The 22,594-nt window shown below is 43.6% G+C and overlaps 1 protein-coding gene across 1 annotated transcript in view; it reads right to left on the reverse strand.

Moving 5' to 3' along the window:
- The window catches only part of odad2 (outer dynein arm docking complex subunit 2), a 277,448-nt gene extending 255,151 nt beyond the window's left edge, over nt 1-22,297 (reverse strand). The window contains exons 1-3 of the mRNA XM_063042406.1: nt 22,159-22,297; nt 21,572-21,813; nt 13,495-13,655 (exon numbers count right to left, since the gene is read on the reverse strand). Coding sequence (XP_062898476.1) covers nt 13,495-13,655; nt 21,572-21,795 — 385 coding nt within the window. The 5' untranslated portion in view covers nt 21,796-21,813; nt 22,159-22,297. The remainder of the gene's footprint in view (nt 1-13,494; nt 13,656-21,571; nt 21,814-22,158) is intronic.
- Nucleotides 22,298-22,594: the final 297 nt, after the last annotated feature.

Consider the following 22,594-nt stretch of genomic DNA (forward strand, 5'->3'; position numbering starts at 1 on the left):
TTTTCTATTGCCCATGGTGGGTTAAGACTGTAAAAGACATGCTGAGGTGAGTTTAACAGATGTCATTCATTCATTAGCATAGCTAACGTTATTTAAACTAGCTGGCTAGCTGCTAAGGAGCTACTCTATTGCAGACATCCCACCTCTCCCGGAAATTGATGGTGCTACCTCCCTGAAATGAGTTTTTGCAGGGTGGGATGTCTGTCTAACTCCCCCACATTTCTGTCCCTAAACCCTAACCAGACCCCTAACTCCCCTTTCTGTCCTGAAAACCACCCCTATGAACCTAAATAACAAGTATGTTTGAGCTATGAGCTCAACATAGACCACAGCTTGGGCCATCTTGAATAGCCGCTAATTTGTAAAATTGGAGATAATGGGTAACCAGATTTGCATATTAATTAGAATATTACCAGCAAGTTTACTCAGGGTAGTACAAAGGAGGCCAGCCAGGAGAGAGAACTGTCAAATTAAAAAAGAGCAAAATGTGTGGATGGGCTGAAATTGGGGTTAAGTGAAGCAAAGAAATAGAAATAAACAGGCAGTCAAAGATTATATATAGGCAAATTTCAGGTAACAAGAGGTAATGGATTATGTTTGTCATAATCACATAGGATGTTATAATACCTTGAGCAATGACAAATGACCCACATGCCAAAGAAAATAAATCTATATTCTTTGGAGTTTAAAAGAATGTGAGAATGTGAGATTATATTGAATATACAAGATCCTTGGGGTGTGGGCATGATAGAGTAACTATCTAGGTGTTTTCACTAGTGGGAGAATCTTGAACAAGGTGGTGTAGTTAAAAAATTAGGAGATAGGTCATATAGGTCATTTAAAACTGAGGTGAACTGGAACTGAGAGAGTGGTGAATTTCTGAAATTCTCGACTCCAGGTGGTTATGAAGGCATTAGAAGTATTTAAACAGGAAATACTATAGATTATTTTTGAAAGGTCAGGGAATTGAAGGTTATAGGCAAAGAATAAGAGGTAAGATGTGTGGTAGATCGGCAAAAGTCATTTTGAATGGCAGGCAAGCTTGATGACCTGAATGGCTCCTCTTATTCCTAACTTTATTATTCTTCATGGGACCATTATCAAAGAAAATATGTTAAATAAAGATATGGCGTATAATCAATAGTTTATTCAAACCAGTAGGTTTTAAAGACTCCCTTGAGGAAGAAGAGAAATAAAAAGTGTTTTTGGAGGCCATTACAGAGAGGTAATGTTGCAGCTATATAAGACCCTGGTCAGACCCCACTTGGAGTACTGTGCTCAATTCTGGTCGCCTCATTACAGGAAGGACGTGGAAACCATAGAAAGGATGCAGAGGAGATTTACAAGGATGTTGCCTGGATTGGGGAGCATGCCTTATGAGAATAGGTTGAGTGAACTCGGTCTTTTCTCCTTGGAGCGACGGAGGATGAGAGGTGACCTGATAGAGGTGTTTAAGATGATGAGAGGCATTGATCGTGTGGATCGTTGGAAGCTTTTCCCAGGGCTGAAATGGCTAGCATGAGAGGGCATAGTTTTAAGGTTCTTGGATTTAGGTACAGAGGAGATGTCAGGGGTAAGTTTTTTTAACGCAGAGAGTGGTGAGTGCGTGGAATGGGCTGCTGGTGGCAGTGGTGGAGGCAGAAACGATCGGGTCTTTTAAGAGACTCCTGAAGAGGTACATGGAGCTTAGAAAAATAGAGGCCTATGGGTAAAGCCTAGGAAGTTTTAAGGTAGGGACATGTTCAGCACAGCTTCTATGTTTCTATCTATGTTATGACCTATACGTTTATAGCAACTGTGATCTGAAAACAAGAACGTGACAGAATAGTCAGTAATCACAGGAGTAATGATTGAATTGCTAAGAGTCAGGAGAGCCCAAGATTACACTTGTGGAACTTTGAAGACTCTATGACAAAAAACATGATCAAATACAATTGATAGTTTCACAGAGACATTGTTCATCACAGCCTGGTATGGAAACATCAATGCCCTTGAATGAAAAATCCTACAAACAGTAGTGGATATGGCCCAGTCCATCATGGGTAAGGCCCTCCCGACCATGGATCGTTGTTGTAGGATACCAGCATCCATCATCAGGGACTGCCCAGTATCCAGGTTATGCTCTCTTCTCACAGCTGCCATGAGGAAGAAGGTACAGGAGCCTCAGTACTCACACCAGCAGGTTCAGGGACAGTTATTAGCCCCAATAATCAGGCTCTTGAACCAAAGGGGATAACTTCACATGCCCCATCACCGAAATGTTCCCACAACCTATGGATTCGCTCAAGGACTCTTCATCTCATGTTCTCAATACTTATTGTTTATTTATTTATTATTATTCTTTCTTCCTTTTTGTATTTGCCATTTGTTGTCTTTTGCACACTGGTTGAAAGCCCAAGTTGGTGCAGTCTTCCATTGATTCTATTATGGTTATTATTCGATTATGGATTTATTGAATATGTCTAAAAGAAAATGAATCTCAGGGTTGTATATGGTGACATATTTGTACTTTGATAATAAACTTACTTTGAAGTTTGAAGTTGTATCTATTTAAAGGTCTATGGGAGAATTTGTGTAAGGATGGATTTCTGTAAATTATATTTTCTGTAATCTAGAGTGCACCTGTATTTCTATGTTTCATATTGTAATTTCTCCTGCTCTGTCTCTTAAGGACCCAAATTTACTTCCGTAACTATGCCTTTTTAATCTATGGAATATTTTACAATTCATTTCAGGTCAATTGTTAGTTTTTCCTCACGCTACATGTTGACCCTTCACTGAATTCTCAGTCTTCAAATTTAAGGTAATACCCTCTTCTTTTAATCCAATATTAACGTAAATTACAGATGAACCTATTTGCCTTACAGAGAGAAAAAATATTTGTTGCAAATATGAATCAATTTTGAAATGTTTGCCATTCATTATCTATCATATTTAATATTCAAATACTTTAGCCAATTCACTTCACCTACCCATGCAGCCTCTTTTCTTCACATTTAAGACATTAGTTTCAGACTTAAATAAATCAACCACGATATAAAATTCGATTATATGATATAAACACTTTCATATATTACTTTACTGGAATATTAACTAATCTTGATGCTGCAAAAATACTAATTGATTAGTTGACATTTAGTTCATGAAACTGTCCTCCACACTTCTGGTGCAATTTTTGCTTGATTTTGATTCATCTTATTGCACGTACCTTTAATTTTCTGACTTACAATCTGGTTGATGATACAAATACATTAGGAACCCATAAACTGCTCCCACTATTCACTATTCAGTATTGTTTCTTAGCTCCACTAACCTGATCTTACCCCTTGATTTCCAAAGCTTCCTTTTTCTCTGCTGGCTTATTCCATAAACTATTATCAAGGTTAATTTCCCCTTTCCTTCTTCCATTTTACTTAAAAGTGAAATTTCTTGTTATAATTAGTTATCAACTTTGGTCATTTTGCAACTACCTCAATGAAAAAATCAGATTCATTTACTTTGATCTCTGTTACTAATTCATTAATTTTGCTATGAAGGTTGGTCCTAAAGATCCAGTTCCTTCAGCTTTACACTTCCTCCCAAACTAACACTATTACCTTCAAAATGCTCCCAACCGGACAACAATATTACCAAGCGGAACAAGTGCTACACATGCCCTTACACTTCCTCCCTTACCACCATTCAGGGCCCCAAACAGTCCTTCCAGGTGAGGCGACACTTCACCTGTGAGTCGGCTGGGGTGATATACTGCATCCAGTGCTCCCGATGTGGCCTTCTATATATTGGCGAGACCCGACGCAGACTGGGAGACCGCTTTACTGAACACCTACGCTCTGTCCGCCAGAGAAAGCAGGATCTCCCAGTGGCCACACATTTTAATTCCACATCCCATTCCCATTCTGACATGTCTATCCACAGCCTCCTCTACTGTAAAGATGAAGCCACACTCAGGTTGGAGGAACAACACCTTATATTCCGTCTGGGTAGCCTCCAACCTGATGGCATGAACATCGACTTCTCTAACTTCCGCTAATGCCCCACCTCCCCCTCGTACCCCATCTGTTATTTATTTTTATACACACATTCTTTCTCTCACTCTCCTTTTTCTCCCTCTGTCCCTCTGACTATACCCCTTGCCCATCCTCTGGGTTCCCCCGACCCCCTTGTCTTTCTCCCCGGACCTCCTGTCCCATGATCCTCTCATATCCCCTTTGCCAATCACCTGTCCAGCTCTTGGCTCCATCCCTCCCCCTCCTGTCTTCTCCTATCATTTTGCATCTCCCCCTCCCCCTCCCACTTTCAAATCTCTTACTAACTCTTCCTTCAGTTAGTCCTGACGAAGGGTCTCGGCCCGAAACCTCGACTGTACCTCTTCCTAGAGATGCTGCCTGGCCTGCTGCGTTCACCAGCAACTTTGATGTGTGTTGCTTGAATATTACCAAGTTCTTTACTCTTCTATATACGCTTTGAATTCCTCTTACTGTTATTTTAGTTACTTTTTCATTAATTTCCTCAGCCTCCCACTATAATTAAAAAGAGTTATCTAGTATCATTTTTTCAATACATTGGGATACTAGTCTCTACCCAGATAAAGTGGAACCCACTCATAAGGAATACTTTCCTTTTTCCTTGGTATTGATGACAGTGTCTCATAATGTAACCTCCAAACCCAGACCACTTCCACAGATACGTATTTAATCTTCTGGTTTGTCTGTCATGCCAATTTGTAAGTGAGGCATAGAGCAAATTTGTAGTTCTGTATTTTAATTTTGACCCTAGCTCTACAAACTTCTCAGCATAAGGTTAGTATAGACTCCTCCACAGAGCAATATAAATAAATCCACCTCCACCTCCCCAGAAATCTATTCCAGATATGAGGAGTTACTTATCTTCAGAATACGTCAGAAATACAACTTTTAGAACTCCTATTTGCACATTCAGAAAATTAACTACAAACTATGCAATTTTTCTTTTAACCCCTACCCATGTGAATGACATCCTCGCTACCACACTGTCGTAATCAATGTGTTCAGCCATCCAGCAGACTTTCTCCTCTTACCTTTACACAAGGTAAAAGTGTAGTAACAGTTTAAGGTCAAAGGTTCTTGACCAATAACCAGATCTGTACCACTTCCTGAACTTAAAAAGAGAGAGGCAGGAGCAATTTCAAGAACAAAGGTTAATAGCACAGTAGTGAATTAAGCAAAGAAACAAAAATCTAGTGGAAAATTAAAAACTATAGATGCTGAAAATAAATAGAAATAAATAGAAAATCTGGAAACCTAACAACTGGTCATGAAAGATTTTCAAATTGAAACATTGCCTTTGTTTTTGTTTCCATAAGATATTGCTTGACTTAAAGAGTGTTTGAGCATTTTCTGTTTTTCATTAGAGAAGACAGGTTGGAGAGCATACATCTGTGTTGTATGACTCTGTAGCTCTGTGACCTGTTTAATTCACCTGCTTTTACCTTGCTTGCATTATTACCTCCCAGCTTTTCTAAAGGACCAATGATTAGTTGTTATGATTTTTTGGATTTTTTTTCTTTTTGAAAACATTAGAGCTGTGAAATACATAACAAAACTGTGGTAAGTACTCACAGATTAGGTTATCTATTTGTTATATTAACTTAACTTTTCACTCTCTCCTAATACTGTATAATCTGCTGTCCTTCAACCATCTTTATAGTGAATGGCATATTTCTATCACCAAACCAAAAACCATCAGTATCTTCGGGCTTGAGAGAAGAAGGGGAATGTTATCAATGACTCAGTTCCCAAAACCCCCAAAAGACATTCTAAGTCCTACACAATACAATTTTGGAACATAACAAAATATTCTCTGCATGTCTGGATGAGTTGAGTTCCAACAACTCTCAAAAAGCTCAACATCATATAAATCAAAGTAGCCCATTTGATTCACACCCCATCAATAGAACATAGAATAGTACAGGCCCTTCAGCCCACAATGTTGTGCCGACCCTCAAACCCTGCCTCCCATATAAGCCCCCACCTTAAATTCCTCCATATACCTGTCTAGTAGTCTCTTAAACTTCACTAGTGTATCTGCCTCCACCACTGACTCAGGCAGTGCATTCCACACACCAACCACTCTCTGAGTAAAAAACCTTCCTCTAATATCCCCCTTGAACTTCCCATCCCTTACCTTAAAGCCATGTCCTCTTGTATTGAGCAGTGGTGCCCTGGGGAAGAAGCGCTGGCTATCCACTCTATCTATTCCTCTTATTATCTTGTACACCTCTATCATGTCTTCTCTCATCCTCCTTCTCTCCAAAGAGTAAAGCCCTAGCTCCCTTAATCTCTGATCATAATGCATACTTTCTATACCAGGCAGCATCCTGGTAAATCTCCCCTGTACCCTTTCCAATACTTCCACATCCTTCTATAGTGAACCAGTTGTTAGGTTTCCAGATTTTCCATTTATTTCTATTTATTTTCAGCATCTATAATTTTTAATTTTCCACTAGATTTTTGTTTCTTTGCTTAGTTCACTACTGTGCTATAACCCCAAACGTTTACTCTCTCCATCATCATGACTAAGGAATGCACCATCTACAGAATCCACTACAGTTCCTCACCTAGGCTACTCTAATTGCACCTCCCAAAGTTATATCTACCACCAAGAACAAGAAAGGAATACCATGAGAATTCCACAACCAGTCAGTTCTCCTCCAAGGCACACATCATCCAGATTTAAAAATATATCATTATTCCCATATGGAATTCCATCCCCAATAGCATGGTGGGAGTACATTTTTTAAAAATATTTTCTCAATTTTTACCTGCTCCAACATACTCTTCTCGTCCCTCCATTTTCAGTACTTCGAAGGGATTACTCCCTTCACATCTTTCTGATCTGCTCTTGTCTCCACGTGTTATACCCTATCTTCCCACTCTGACCTCACTGTCTATGGAATCCAACACTTACATTGAGGCCCAATGCAAGCTCAAGGAATACTCATTTTTGATTTGAACATGTACAAACTCAGTATCAAATTCACCCACTTAAAGACTACTCACATTGGTTCATTGGATGAGAGAGAATAGTAGATTTATAAATGGGAAGGGATTTCCTTGCCAGACTATACAATGTTACTGAGACTTTACTATATTAGCAATACATTATAAAGTCAAAGAAGCTTATTTGTCCCTTAAAGGCTACATTATTTCACCCTGTAACAGACGCTTCTTTTATTTCACCCATTGTTCTTCTTTACTGCCTTGACCTTAAATTTGTTTTCTCTCTTTCTCAGTTCAGAGGTACAGTCTTTGACCTGAAACATTAAGAACATAAGAAATAGGACCAGGAGTAGGCCATCCGGCCCATCAATTCTGCTCCACCATTCAATAAGGTCATGGCTGATCTGACCATGGACTTATCTCCATCTACCTGCCTTTTCCCCATAACTCTTAATTCCCCTACTATGTAAAAATCTATCCAACCTTGTCTTAAGTATATTTACTGAGGTAGCTTCCACTGCTTCATCGGGCAGAGAGTTCCACAAATTCACTACTCTTTGGGAAAAACAGTTCCTCCTCATCTCCATCCTAAATTTACTCCCCCGAATCTTGAGGCGATGTCCCCTAGTTCGAGTCTCACCTACCAGTGGAAACAATTTGACCTCACCAATGTCTTATACAACCTCCCCATAACATCCCAACTCCTATACTCAATACTTTGATTTATGAATGCCAGGATGCCAAAAGCCTTCTTTACAACTCTGTCTCCTCTGCAACCTTCTCTGCACCACCTCCAAAGCCAGTATATCCTTCCTTAAGTAAGGCCAGAACTGCACGCAGTACTCCAGATGTGGCCTCACCAGTGCCCTATAAAGTTGCAGCACAACCTCCCTGCTCTCAAGTTCAATCCCTCTAGCAATGAAGGCCAATGTTCCATTTGCCTTCTTGATCGCCTGCTGCACCTGCAAACTAACCTTTTGTGATTCATGCACAAATATTCCCAAGTCCTTCTGCACAGCAACATGCTGCAATCTTTTACCATTTAAATAATAATCTGATCTTCCATTTTCCCTTCCAAAGTGGATGACCTCGTATTTACCAACATTGTACTCCATCTGCCAGACCCTTGCCCACTCACTTAACCTATCTATATCTTTCTGCAGACTCTCCGTATCCTCTACACAATTTGCTTTCCCACTCAATTTAGTGTCATCAGCAAACTTAAGATACACTACACTCGGTCCCCTCTTCCACATCATTAACGTTTATCGTGAACAGTTGCAGGCCCAGCACCGACTCCTGTGGCATACCTCTCACCACTGATTGCCAACCAGAGAAATACCCATGTTCTTGTTTCTGCTTCCATGGATGCAGACCGATCTGCTGATATCTTTCAGCATGCTCTGTCTTTATAGCACTGTGCAAGTACCTTTACTACAAGGTTTGAAATGGTTCAAGGAAGTGGCTCAATACCAAGTTCTTAAGGGAATTAGGAATGTGAAATAATTTCTGACCGGTGATACCCACATCCCACAGAATGAGTAAAAAGTTTTCTAGCAAAATTTCTGAAAGGAAATGTTTCAAGACAGACCTATGAAGTTATGCTACAGAACAAAACTGATCCTAGTAAATGTTGAACATACTCACCTTACTCCAGCAGTAATTCCAATCACCCCATTCTCTCTCCTTATCACCCTGTAACCCTGCATCTTATTCTCTTGTATTGCTCAAATCAATTCCACTTTGATTGTTTTGCCTTACACTAAAGGGTAAAAAAATGTTAGTAAAGAGAAAAATATTATCTTGTGGCGGCTCACCCACGCAGCAAGTGAACCGGCTCCAGTAGTCGCCGGCGAGCCCGCAGCCAGCGGTAACCGAGAGGACTCTGAGTGCGGGGCAGACCTCGGCCCGGAAGCCGACGTCACTTCCGCCTCGCAAAGAGCAGGGGTTGCTGGAAGCAGATTACATAAGCGCGCACCGATTCAAACAGTAAACAGTTCAACCCGACCCTGCTCGAGACAGTGTGTTGCCTTCACTCGTCGTGTATCAGCGCGGCTAAATTGGTGACCCCGACGGTCCAATGGCATTTGGACCCAACATGAATGACTCAGCTCTGCAGAATGCAGTTCCCCTTAAACTGTCAACCTTCTGGACCACCCAACCCCTGGTCTGGTTTGAACAAGCGGAGGCCCAGTTCCAGGTCAGGCAAATTGTCTCAGACACCACCAGCTATTACTACGTGGTGGGCGCCGTCGACCAGGAGACAGCGGGCTGCATTATCAACTTTCTGCATCAGCCCCCGGCAACAGACAGGTACGAGGCACTCAAGGCCCTGTTAATCCGCACGTCTGGCCTCTCCCGCCACGAGTAGTTACTACATATGGGCGGACTGGGTGACCACGTGCCATCAGCCCTGATGAGCGACATGCCAGCACTGGCAGATGGCCATAAGCCTTGCCTGCTTTTTGAACAGATCTTCTTGGAGCAAATGCCAGAAGACATCCACCTCCTGCTAGCAGATGAAGACTTCAGAGACCCGCATGGGGTGGCTGCCCGCACAGACGTGCTTTGGCACGCCAAACAAATTGGCGGAACCACTATCGAAATTAGTGCTGCGGCATGGCCGAAAGCCCAGCCCTCCCACACCCCAGCAGCGGAGCACCGAACACCCACACCATCGGAGTTCCCATCTATCATCACACCGCAGTTTTCCTGAACAAACCCCAAGCGCGGCATGATGCACCACATCCCCACACAGGGACCTCCCCTTCATGCAGGCTACCGCCCGACAAGCTCCACTTTGCGAAGGAGGAATTCAAGAAGATGGAGGAGATGGGGATTGTGCGGCATTCCGACAGTCCATGGGCCTCCCCACTCCATATGGTGCCCAAGTCCGCGGGAGCGTGGAGACCGTGCGGCGACTATCGGAGGCTGAACAACGCCACCACGTCCGATCACTATCCAGTACCGCACATCCAGGACTTCACGGCCAACCTGCACGGGGTGCACATCTTTCTGAAGATTGACCTCGTCTGAGGGTATCATCAGATCCCAGTCTACCTGGATGATGTACCCAAGATGGCCCTCATTACCCCCTTTGGCCTGTTCGAGTTCCTCAGGATGCCGTTCAGGCTCAAAAACATGGCACAGACTTCCCAGCGCTTGATGGACGCAGTAGGACGAGGTCTGGACTTTCTGTTCATCTACCTGGATGACATATTTATCGCCAGCCACTCCCGCCAGGAATATCTAGCACATCTACGCCTGCTCTGCCACCACCTAAGTGAATATGGCCTGGCTATTAACCCCGCCAAGTGCCAGTTCGGCCTATCCGCCATCGACTTCTTGGGACACCAGAGCAACCACTATGGAGCTGTTCCTCTGCCGGCGAAAGTTGAGGCCATCCGCCAATTCACCAGGCCCAGCACTGTTAAAAACCTGCAGGAATTTGTTGGGATGGTTAACTTTTACCACCGTTTCCTGCCCTCAGCAACCCGGATCACGCGGCCCCTTTTTGGTTTGATGTCCGGCAAGGTCAAAGAGGTCACCTGGACAGCGGAGGCGAAGGCAGCTTTCCGACAAGTCAAGAACGCGCTAGCAAACGCCACGCTCCTGGTCCACCCCCCCGGTCGATGACCCCACTGCCTTCACTGTGGATGCCTCCGACGTGGCAGTTGGCGGCGTGCTCGAGCAGCTCATTGAAGGTCAGTGGAAGCCACTCGCCTTCTTCAGCCGGCATCTACGACCCCCGGAACTTAAGTACAGCACTTTCGACAGGGAGCTGCTGGCCCTGTACCTTGCCATCTGGTACTTCAGGTATTTCCTGGAAAGGAGGGAGTTCACGGTCTTCACATACCACAAGCCCCTCACTTTCGCCTTTGCAAAAGTGGTGGACCCATGATCGGGCCGTCGACAACACCATCTGTCATACATCTCGGAGTTTACCACCACGATCAAGCACATCTCCGGAAAGAACAACGTGGTGGCAGAAGCGCTGTCACGAACCTCCATCCAATCAGTGTACTCTCTGTCTCCGGGGGTGGATTATGCGGCGTTAGCTGAGGCGCAACGGCTGGATGGTGAGATGCCGGTGTACCGAACCGCAGTCTCAGGACTCCGCCTCGAAGCCATACCCATTGGCCCCGAAGGTAAGAAGCTCCTCTGCGATGTGTCCACCGGGCAACCTCGGCTCATTGTCCCGACCGCTTGGAGGCGCCGCGTTTTTGACACCTTGCACGGTTTAACCCACCCATCCATCCGGCTGATCGCAGACGGGTTTGTGTGGCACAGCCTATGCAAGGAGGTTGGGCACTGGGCCAGGACATGCACGCACTTTCAAACCTCCAAAATCCAGAGACACGTGAGGGCCCCACTGCAACCCTTCCAACCGACACATAGGAGGTTCGAACATGTCCACGTGGACATTGTCGGCCCACTGCCGGTTTTGAGAGGAGTGAGATACCTGTTCACCATGGTGGACAGGTTCACGAGGTGGCCGGAAGCTATCCCACTCACTGACACGGCCACGGAGACATGCGCCAGAGCCCTGATTACCACCTGGGTGGCACCGTTCGGACTCCCAGCCCACGTCACTTCAGACAGGGGTGCGCAGTTCACATCGGCTTTGTGGTCTGCACTGGCACAACTCCTCGGAACCCAGCTCCACCAAACAACTGCTTACCACCCGCAGTCCAACGGCCTGGTGGAACGTTTCCACGGGCACTTGAAGTTGGCCCTGATGAGGGCCAGACTGGGTGGATGAACTCCCCTGGGTGCTGCTTGGTATCCGCACGGCACCCAAGGAGGACCTGGCCGCACCATCGGCCAAACAGGTTTACGCTGCCCTGCTCGCAGTTCCCGGTGAGTTTGTGCCAGCACCCCACGGCCCGGAGGACACACCTGCTGAGGTCCTAACTAAACTCCGGGAGCTGCTTGGAACACTTGCTCCAGTCCCGACGTCCTACCACGGAACAACACCCTCTTTCGTGCCCAGGGACCTACAACAGAGCAAGTATGTTTTCGTTCGCCGAGGTGTGCACAGACCACCCCTGCAGCGACCATACGAAGGACCCTACAAGGTGGTGCGCCATAATGGAGCAATCTGCGTTCTCGATATCGGTGGTCGGGACGAGACTTTTACCATTGACCGTCTCAAACGGGCGCATCTAGACCTTGAATGCCCGGTTGTGGTACCACCCCCACGACGTCAAGGCCGGCCACCTAAAAGAACTGAGAGTGTGCAGGCTGCAGACTCTGCATCTCCTATCGCTGGCTCGGCAGGAGGGGGGTCACGTGGTGGCTCGCCCATGCAGCAAGCGAACTGGCTCCAGCAGTCGCCAACGAGCCCGCAGCCAGCGGCAACTGAGAGGACTCTGAGTGCAGGGCAGACCTCGGCCTGGAAGCCGACGTCGCTTCTGTCCCGCAAAGAGCAGGGGTTGCCTGGAGCAGGTACTTAAGCGCGCGCCGATTCAAACAGTAAACGGTTCAACCCAACCCTGCTCGAGACAGTGTGTTGTTTTCACTCGTCACGTATCAGCGCAACCACAATCTTAACATTAACTGCTACAAATCAATAAAATCCCAACCTAAAATTTTAATGTTTCTGCTCTGCACTCTATTATTACCTTATTTGTCTGCCTCTGACTGTCCTTATGACATTGTAAGTGGTATCTTCTTATTTATTTATTCTTATTTTGTACAGGAAGTCCTGCAAAATTATGACAACTAGTGTTTTTTTTACCTTAATTTGTTGCTGGATATAAATTTGGTGTTTAATATTATTAACATTCTGTTTACAATGAGGCACTTATCAGAGTAGTTAGCAAGACTAAAGCAATCAGATAAAAGGGCCACAACAGGAAAGATAAAAAATATTTAAGGATAGAAACCAGATGTGATTAATGGCTGTTTTTCAAAGTGAAGGGAAAATTACTGCTATTTTTGAAACATACTGAAGGCACCTACAATTTCAAATTTGATGATGACATGAAACTTGGTTGTAAATAATAAAGACAGTGAGGTTTTAGATAACGAGAGGAAAACGTAGAAGCATAAATGACAAATTTCAGTGCAGATGTGTCAGATGTAATACAGTCTGATGGGAAGACTATAGATGCAAGAATTTAAGTGGTGTAAGAACAGAAACAAGTTTGACAAGACAGTCATCAGTATGAAAGAACAGAATAAAGAACAGAAATGACAAGAGGAAAAACTTCAGTGCAATGAGTGGTCTGGATTTCAAAATTCATTACCTAATTGGGTGGTGGATACTGGTTTAATACTGACATCCCAAATGCAAAGTATAGGGGTGTGGGACAAATTTAATTGTTTTTTGAATGAATTCTGTTGTCTCTATCTGTGCTGTGCTAATGTATGATTTTAATTAATGGTTCTAAAATAAAAATAGGAGAGATTACAGTTTTAAAAATAAATTCCAAAATATTTGTGTAGACATAAATAAATAAGCTACACCAATTAAAATCACTTGTACGAGAAAGAAGTCATTAAAACTGACCTTCCAAACAAGCTTGTGTTTCTTTCAGTTTCTCCTTCTGAGCTATTTCCAGAAACTTAGCCAGCTGGTTAAAGGCATATACTTTAATGATGCCAGTAGAAGACTGAAAATTCAGCAAAGGGATGCCATCTATCTTTTCTTTTGATACTAAAGTCCCATCACTGAAAAAAGAAAAAAAAATATTATGACTATTCTGAAACTTTGTTCATCAGGTAAAACTATAATAAGAAAGTTATGTTGATATCAGAGAAAGTGCATAATCAGTTATTAATATTTTGCACAAATCAAATACTTGTCAGATAACTGGTATAATTAGATTGTTAAAATGGTGGGCTGTGAATTACAAATAATAAAGACTTAGTTTTCCTATATTAAAACCCATCATGCTTTTGATAAGTGTTTCCTTTGCCTTTTGGCAGCTGCTCCATAATGATAATGATGTGAGAACAGATCACCTGCCGGAAAAACATACAAGTGGCAGAATAAAATAAGCACAAATACATGCTATGGGTATAGAAAAGCTATTTTGTCCACATGCACTCAAAAAATAGTATTCTAGTTAAATGAGTGAACTTCATTGTTTGTTTGAAATTTCCAATCAACAAAACACAGAAGATTCTGCAGATGCTCGGAACCCAGAGCAACAAACACAAGATGCTGGAGGTCAGGCAGCATCTTGGAAAGGAACAAAAAGTTAACGTTTCAGGCCAAGACCTTTCATCAGGGCGGATTAAGGGTTATCTCCAAATAACAATACTAGCTGCAATGACACAGACAAGAATGACATTTCAATATTAGCATACAAGTGGAAGGAGTAGCAGCCATATAACAAGACACCTTTACCCCTGTACTCAAATCCTTTTATAATAAAAGCCACCATACCATTTGTCCTTCTACTTTACCTTGTTGCTTTTGCATCTTGGTTTCAAGTCCCTTAGCATGTTAAAAGTATCAAAGCCTTCACCATTTAAAATTTATCTTCTGCACTGTTTCCCGTACATTTTCAACTGACTTTTAAATACGCTACGTATACACCTGATAATTCCTATATCCAGTAACCTGCATATCTTACTTGATAGTTATTAATAAAGGGAACTTGGATTAAAAGTGGCACAATGGTGCAGCAGGAGTACCACCTTGCCAGTGCAGGAACCAAGTTCAAGCCTGACCTCTGATGCTGCCCGCATGGAGTTTCTTTTTTCACGCTCTACCTGTGAGTACATGGGTGCTCTGATTCCTCAAAGCCTAATGATAGCTGTAAATCGTCCCTGGTACGTGTGCATGGGAAGGTGAGGGAGAGTATGGGGGAGAGGGGGAGAGGGGGGGAATAATGGGGGGTTGCAAGGCATTAAAGGGATTGCTGTAAGAGGATTGAAGTGACAAGAAAATCAATGAGTCGATACGGACTTCAGTAAGACAGATTCAGTAAGGCTTTAGTACGTTTACAGGGGACTCTAAGGTAGGTGGTATTGTAGACAGTGAAGTTACAGTGGAATCCCAATCAGCTGGATAAGTGAGCCAGCGAACGGTGAGTAAAGTTTTTATTCAGATAAGTGTGGAGTGTTGCATTTTGAAGAGTCATATCAAGATAGGGCTTACACCGTGAATGTAAGGACCCTGGGGGGAGCCTTGGAGTTCAGGTACATAGAATATAGAAAATATAATGGTACAGCACAGAAACAGGCCCTTCGGCCCACAACATTGTGCTGAACCATTTAACTTATAAATTAAATGGCCAACAAATCTCTTCTACCTACACAATGTCCATATCTTTCCATTTTCCTCTTGTTCATATGCCCACCCAAACATCGATTAAAAGTCCTTAATGTTTCTGCCTTTACCAACACCCCAGGCAGCACATTCCAGGTACACACCACTATCTGGGTAAAAAATTTGTTCCTCCCATCTCCTTTAAAGTAACCACCTTCTCACCTTAAGTTACCCCCTTCTCACCTTAAAGTTACCCTCTTCTCACCTTAATACCTCTGGTATTAGATATTTCAAACCTAAGAAAAATATATTGTCTGTCTATTCTATCTATGCATCTCATAATCTTATAAACCTCTATTAGATCTCCCCTCAGACTTCGCCACTGCAGAGAAAACAAACAAGTTGGTCCAACCTTTCATTATAGCACATGCCCTCTAATCCAGGCAAAATCCTGGTAAACCTCTTACGCAGTATCTCCAAAGCCTCGATATTCTTCCTATAATGGGGTGACCAGAACTGTATGCAATACTCCAGATGCGGCCTAACTAGGGTTTTATAAAGCTGAAGCATAACTTCCTGAATTTGGAAATCAGTGCCTCGGCTAATAAAGAGGAGCATGGTATATGCCTCCTTAACTACCCTATCAAATCATGTAGCCATTTTCAGGGAGCAATGAACTTGGACACCAAGCTCCCTCTGCTCACCAACTCTGTTAAGGACCTTGCCTTTAACAGTGTACTGTCTCTTTGCATTTGACCTACCAGGGTGTAACACCTCACATTTAACTACATTATATCCCATCTGCCATATCTGTAACTGATCTATATCCCATCGTTTTATTTACTGTCCACAATACCACCAATCTTTGTATCATCTGTAAACTTACTAACCCACCCATCTACATTTTCATCTAGGTCACTTATGTACATTACCAGCAGCAGAGTTCCCAGTACAGATCCCTGCAAAACACCACTAATCACAGACCTCCAGCTGGAATAAGGCCCTTTAACCACTACTATAGACAAGCCAGTTCTGAATCCAAATGATCCCATGCATCTTAATCTTCTGGAGGAGCCTTCTATAAGGGACCTTGTCAAAAACCTTACTAAAATCCAGGTAGACAACATTCACAGTTCTACCCTTATCAATCACCCTTGTCAGCTCACCAAAAAACATCAAGTTAGCAAGATGTGAGTTGCACCGCGCAAACCCAGGATGGCTCCCCTTAATTTTCCAAATGCTCATCAATCCTAACCCTAGGAATTCTCTCAAATAACCTCCCTACCACTGATGTAAGATACATTAATCTATTGTTTCCGATTATCCCAGGTTCCCTTCTTAAATAATGGGACAAGTCAGGGTCCTCACTTGTAGCTAGAGAGGATATGAAGAGATTGGTTGAGGCTTCCCTTGCATCTTTCAGTAAGCTGGAGTATATTCCATCAAGCCTTGGGGGTCTATCTACCTTATGCTCCTTAAGAGACCCAACACCTCCTCCTTTACCTTGAAATGCCCAAGCATATCAATATACTGAGCACTGATCTCCCTATCCTCCACATCCTTATCCTTGGTAAATACTAAGTTAAATATTCATTAAGGGCTTCACCGTCATCCTCCACATCCAAATAAATATTCCCCCATTTATTCTTGAGTGGTCCTACCCTCACCCTAGTTATCCTCCTGCTCTTAATGTATGTATAGAATGCCCTGGCATTCTCTTTAATTCCAGTTCCAAGGACTTTTCATGGCCCCACCTGGCCTTCTTAATTCCCTTCTTGAGCTCTTTACTAACTCCTTTATAATCCTTTAGGATCCTTCCTAAGCTTGACATACTTTTCCTTTTTATTCTTGACTACATCCAATACATTCTCTTCTGAAAGTGGTCACAGGTAAATAGGGCGGTGAAGAAAACTTTTAGAATGTTGGCTTTCATCAGTCAGGAGACCGAGTATAGAAGTTAGGAGTTTATGTTGTAGTTATACAAGATGCTGGTGAGGCCACATTTTGAATATTATGCTTAGATGTGGACATACTGTTTTAGTAAAGATGTTACTAAACAGAACTGAGTGCAGAAAAGATTTACAAGGATGTTGCCGGGACTCAAGGGACTAGTTTACAGTGTTAATAAACACTGGAATAAATACCTGCTACCCTTCTCCCAATCAAATGTCTCCTCCAGTGTTGTAAGAAAAATTATGAGTATGAAATAAATAAGGTAGAAAGTTCAAGGAAGAGTATTTGGATAACCTGGAGTTGTTTTCAAAAGGAAATATCAGATATCATTATACAGAATGGTTGGGGGGTGGGAATCAAATTAAAGCGGCTAGGTGTGAGGAGGTTAGTTCACAACAGAGGGATGGGAACCAGTGCAGAGAGACAGAGGGGTGTAAAGTGAGCGTAGAAGCAAAAAGTACAAAGGGGAAAAGTAAAAGTGGCAGGCCGACAAATCCAGGGCAAGCATTAAAAAGGGCTAAGAGAGTTGTAAAAGAGTGCCTGAAGGCTTTATGTGTCAATGCAAGGAGCATTCGTAATAAGGTGGATGAATTGAAAGTGCAGATTGTTATTAATGATTATGATATAGTTGGGATCACAGAGACATGGCTCCAGGGTGACCAGGGATGGGAGCTCAACGTTCAGGGATATTCAATATTCAGGAGGGATAGACACGAAGGAAGGGGAGGTGGGGTGGCGTTGCTGGTTAAAAAAGAGATTAACGCAATAGAAAGGAAGGACATAAGCCGGGAAGATGTGGAATCGATATGGGTAGAGCTGCGTAACACTAAGGGGCAGAAGACGCTGGTGGGAGTTGTGTACAGGCCACCTAACAGTAGTAGTGAGGTCGGAGATGGTATTAAACAGGAAATTAGAAATGTGTGCAATAAAGGAACAGCAGTTATAATGGGTGACTTCAATCTACATGTAGACTGGGTGAACCAAATTGGTAAAGGTGCTGAGGAAGAGGATTTCTTGGAATGTATGCGGGATGGTTTTTTGAACCAACATGTCGAGGAACCGACTAGAGAGCAGGCTATTCTGGACTGGGTTTTGAGCAATGAGGAAGGGTTAATTAGCGATCTTGTCGTGAGAGGCCCCTTGGGTAAGAGTGACCATAATATGGTGGAATTCTTCATTAACATGGAGAGTGACGTAGTTAATTCAGAAACAAAGGTTCTGAACTTAAAGAGGGGTAACTTTGAAGGTATGAGACATGAATTAGCTAAGATAGACTGGCAAATGACACTTCAAGGATTGACGGTGGATATGCAATGGCAGGCATTTAAAGGTTGCATGGATGAACTACAACAATTGTTCATCCCAGTTTGGCAAAAGAATAAATCAAGGAAGGTAGTGCACCCGTGGCTGACAAGAGAAATTAGGGATAGTATCAATTCCAAAGAAGTAGCATACAAATTAGCCAGAGAAAGTGGCTCACCTGAGGACTGGGAGAAATTCAGAGTTCAGCAGAGGAGGACAAAGGGCTTAATTAGGAAGGGGAAAAAAGATTATGAGAGAAAACTGGCAGAGAACATAAAAACGGACTGTAAAAGCTTTTATAGATATGTAAAAAGGAAAAGACTGATAAAGACAAATGTAGGTCCCCTGCAAACAGAAACAGGTGAATTGATTATGGGGAGCAAGGACATGGCAGACCAATTGAATAATTACTTTGGTTCTGTCTTCACTAAGGAGGACATAAATAATCTTCCAGAAATAGTAAGGGACAGAGGGTCCAGTGAGATGGAGGAACTGAGCGAAATACATGTTAGTAGGGAAGTGGTGTTAGGTAAATTGAAGGGATTGAAGGCAGATAAATCCCCAGGGCCAGATGGTCTGCATCCCAGAGTGCTTAAGGAAGTGGCCCAAGAAATAGTGGATGCATTAGTGATAATTTTTCAAAACTCGTTAGATTCTGGACTAGTTCCTGAGGATTGGAGGGTGGCTAATGTAACCCCACTTTTTAAAAAAGGAGGGAGAGAGAAACCGGGGAATTATAGGCCGGTTAGCCTAACGTCGGTGGTGGGGAAACTGCTGGAGTCAGTTATCAAGGATGTGATAACAGCACATTTGGAAAGCGGTGAAATGATCGGACAAAGTCAGCATGGATTTGTGAAAGGAAAATCATGTCTGACGAATCTCATAGAATTTTTTGAGGATGTAACTAGTAGAGTGGATAGGGGAGAACCAGTGGATGTGGTATATTTGGATTTTCAAAAGGCTTTTGACAAGGTCCCACATAGGAGATTAGTGTGCAAACTTAAAGCACACGGTATTGGGGGTAAGGTATTGGTGTGGGTGGAGAATTGGTTAGCAGACAGGAAGCAAAGAGTGGGAATAAACGGGACCTTTTCAGAATGGCAGGCGGTGACTAGTGGGGTACCGCAAGGCTCAGTGCTGGGACCCCAGTTGTTTACAATATATATTAATGACTTGGATGAGGGAATTAAATGCAGCATCTCCAAGTTTGCGGATGACACGAAGCTGGGTGGCAGTGTTAGCAGTGAGGAGGATGCTAAGAGGATGCAGGGTGACTTGGATAGGTTGGGTGAGTGGGCAAACTCATGGCAGATGCAATTTAATGTGGATAAATGTGAAGTTATCCACTTTGGTGGCAAAAATAGGAAAACAGATTATTATCTGAATGGTGGCCGATTAGGAAAAGGGGAGGTGCAACGAGACCTGGGTGTCATTATACACCAGTCATTGAAAGTGGGCATGCAGGTACAGCAGGCGGTGAAAAAGGCGAACGGTATGCTGGCATTTATAGCGAGAGGATTCGAGTACAGGAGCAGGGAGGTACTACTGCAGTTGTACAAGGCCTTGGTGAGACCACACCTGGAGTATTGTGTGCAGTTTTGGTCCCCTAATCTGAGGAAAGACATCTTTGCCATAGAGGGAGTACAAAGAAGGTTCACCAGATTGATTCCTGGGATGGCAGGTCTTTCATATGAAGAAAGACTGGATGAACTGGGCTTGTACTCGTTGGAATTTAGAAGATTGAGGGGGGATCTGATTGAAACGTATAAGATCCTAAAGGGATTGGACAGGCTAGATGCAGGAAGATTGTTCCCGATGTTGGGGAGGTCTAGAACGAGGGGTCACAGTTTGAGGATAGAGGGGAAGCCTTTTAGGACCGAGGTTAGGAAAAACTTCTTCACACAGAGAGTGGTGAATCTGTGGAATTCTCTGCCACAGCAAACTGTTGAGGCCAGTTCATTAGCTATGTTTAAAAGGAAGTTAGATATGGCCCTTGTGGCTACAGGGGTCAGGGGGTATGGAGGGAAGGCTGGGTTCTGAGTTGGATGATCAGCCATGATCATAATAAATGGCGGTGCAGGCTCGAAGGGCCGAATGGCCTACTCCTGCACCTTTTTTCTATGTTTCTATGTTTCTATAATATAGAACATAGAAAACTACAGCACATTACAGGCCCTTCAGCCCACAATGTTGTGCCGACCATGTAACCTACTCTAGAAACTGCCTAGAATTTCCCTACCACAAAGACCTCTATTTTTCTAAACTCCAGGTACCTACTTAAGAGTCTCTTAAAAGACCCTATTTTATCCGCCTCCACCACCATCACCAACAGTTGATTTCCATGCACTCACCACTCTCTCTGTGAAAAACTTACCCCTGACATCCCCTCTGTACCTACTTCCAAGCACCTTAAAACTATGCCCCCTCATGTTAGCCATTTGAGCCCTGGCATAAAGCTTCTGGCTATCCACACGATCAATGCCTCTCATCATCTTATACACCTCTATCAGGTCACCTCTCATCATCAGTGGTTCCAAGGAGAAAAGGCCAAGTTCACTCAACCTATTCTCATAAGGCAGAGTGGGACCTTGCTGAAAATTCAATGCACCACACCCACTAATCCTCCTTAACTATCCTACTAGTTATTTTGACAATTAGATAGACTAACAATCTTCCTTTGTAAATCCATGCTGACTGTTCAGTCTTAATATTTGTTTCAAGATGTTCCTGTTACATCCTTCATTATAGATTCCAGAATTTTCTCTATTACTGAATGTGAAGAATTTCATAAAACAGCACAAAGTTAACAAAACATGAAACTGAATTACTTTGATTCTTAAGTGTTGACACTGACTTTAGATGCAGCAATGCATATAGTTGTAACTGGGTTAGGAATATTTAATCCTTACACCATACTGTACAGGACCCTTAACTCTGCTCCTCTCCATGATTAATACAGACTGCTGCCCCATCCCAGCATAGCATAAACTGGAGTTATCTAAATGAATACACAGTGTGCATATCCACTCTAAACACTGTTTTCAGCTTCACAGTCTACCGTAAATGATCACCATACCGTGTAATATTAACCGCGTGCATATCTGAAACCCACCTAAGTTCATAATCTGAACCAAATGCGATCACCTCCACTCCTGTCGACCATTCCAGTGGTTCTCGAAACATTAAGGCTGCTTCTTGGGGATACTTGGAGCTCACATTTTCAACAAATTTAATTATGTCATTCAGCAGGGACACGTTCAAGGGTGTAAATTCCAATTTTCCGACGCCGATGCCAGCCGCTGTCCACTGCGCAGCTCGAGTCAACGCAACCCCCATGGCGATACAGTGACTCTGCTGCGACAAGGAAAGACATGGGGCATTGTTAGTACACAAAATCCTATTCGATGCGATGCCAGATGTTCCATGGGAAAATGAACGACGTGTTCCTTTCTATCAACCGCAAAGGCGCCCGCACTAAGCTAGACATTTACTTATACAAACGACATTTGTTGACTGGTGCAAAGCTACAGGCCTCGAGGTCGAGGTGAATTCGCCCACCGGCAGCGGCCCCAGCAGAGCGTAGATCTTTTGTAAAATAGTCGAGGCCAGCAGCTGTGCGGGCCGAATGGCCTTGCGGTGTAACCCTCGCCCCCGCCCCGGATTCCTCCCTGCATCCCCGGGTTATCGCCGAGAGCTCACCCAAAGGTAAGCGACGCAGCACCGAGCAGCAGCCCCACTTGACTTCGGGGAGAGACCCAAGTGCCGAGTGTCCGGCGTCTGCGTTGTGGACAGTTGCCTTGGAGACAAGCTCGCGCCGCCGTTGCTAGGCTACGGTTCCAAACACGGCGCTCGTGCAAAATGGGGAAGAGGCGGGTCCCGGAGCATCCGAACTGCGCACTGCGATTTGGAGTTGCGCGCTCCGGTTGCAAGAGGCGATGAATGCCATGGGAGACAAGTGGGCGTGCAAAATAACTTGAATTCACAAATAAAATGACCTAGCCTTCGACAGTAAAGGTCCACAAAAAGTGTCGTTGGGTGTGATCATGGCTGATGCAATGATGCAGTATTGGCGTGCTGTTGAAAGTGGCATCTTTAAGATAAACCTTTAAACCAAAGATACATCTGTTCCCTCGCG

Source organism: Mobula hypostoma, chromosome 3 (assembly GCF_963921235.1).
Source record: "Mobula hypostoma chromosome 3, sMobHyp1.1, whole genome shotgun sequence".
NCBI classification, from domain to species: domain Eukaryota; kingdom Metazoa; phylum Chordata; class Chondrichthyes; order Myliobatiformes; family Myliobatidae; genus Mobula; species Mobula hypostoma.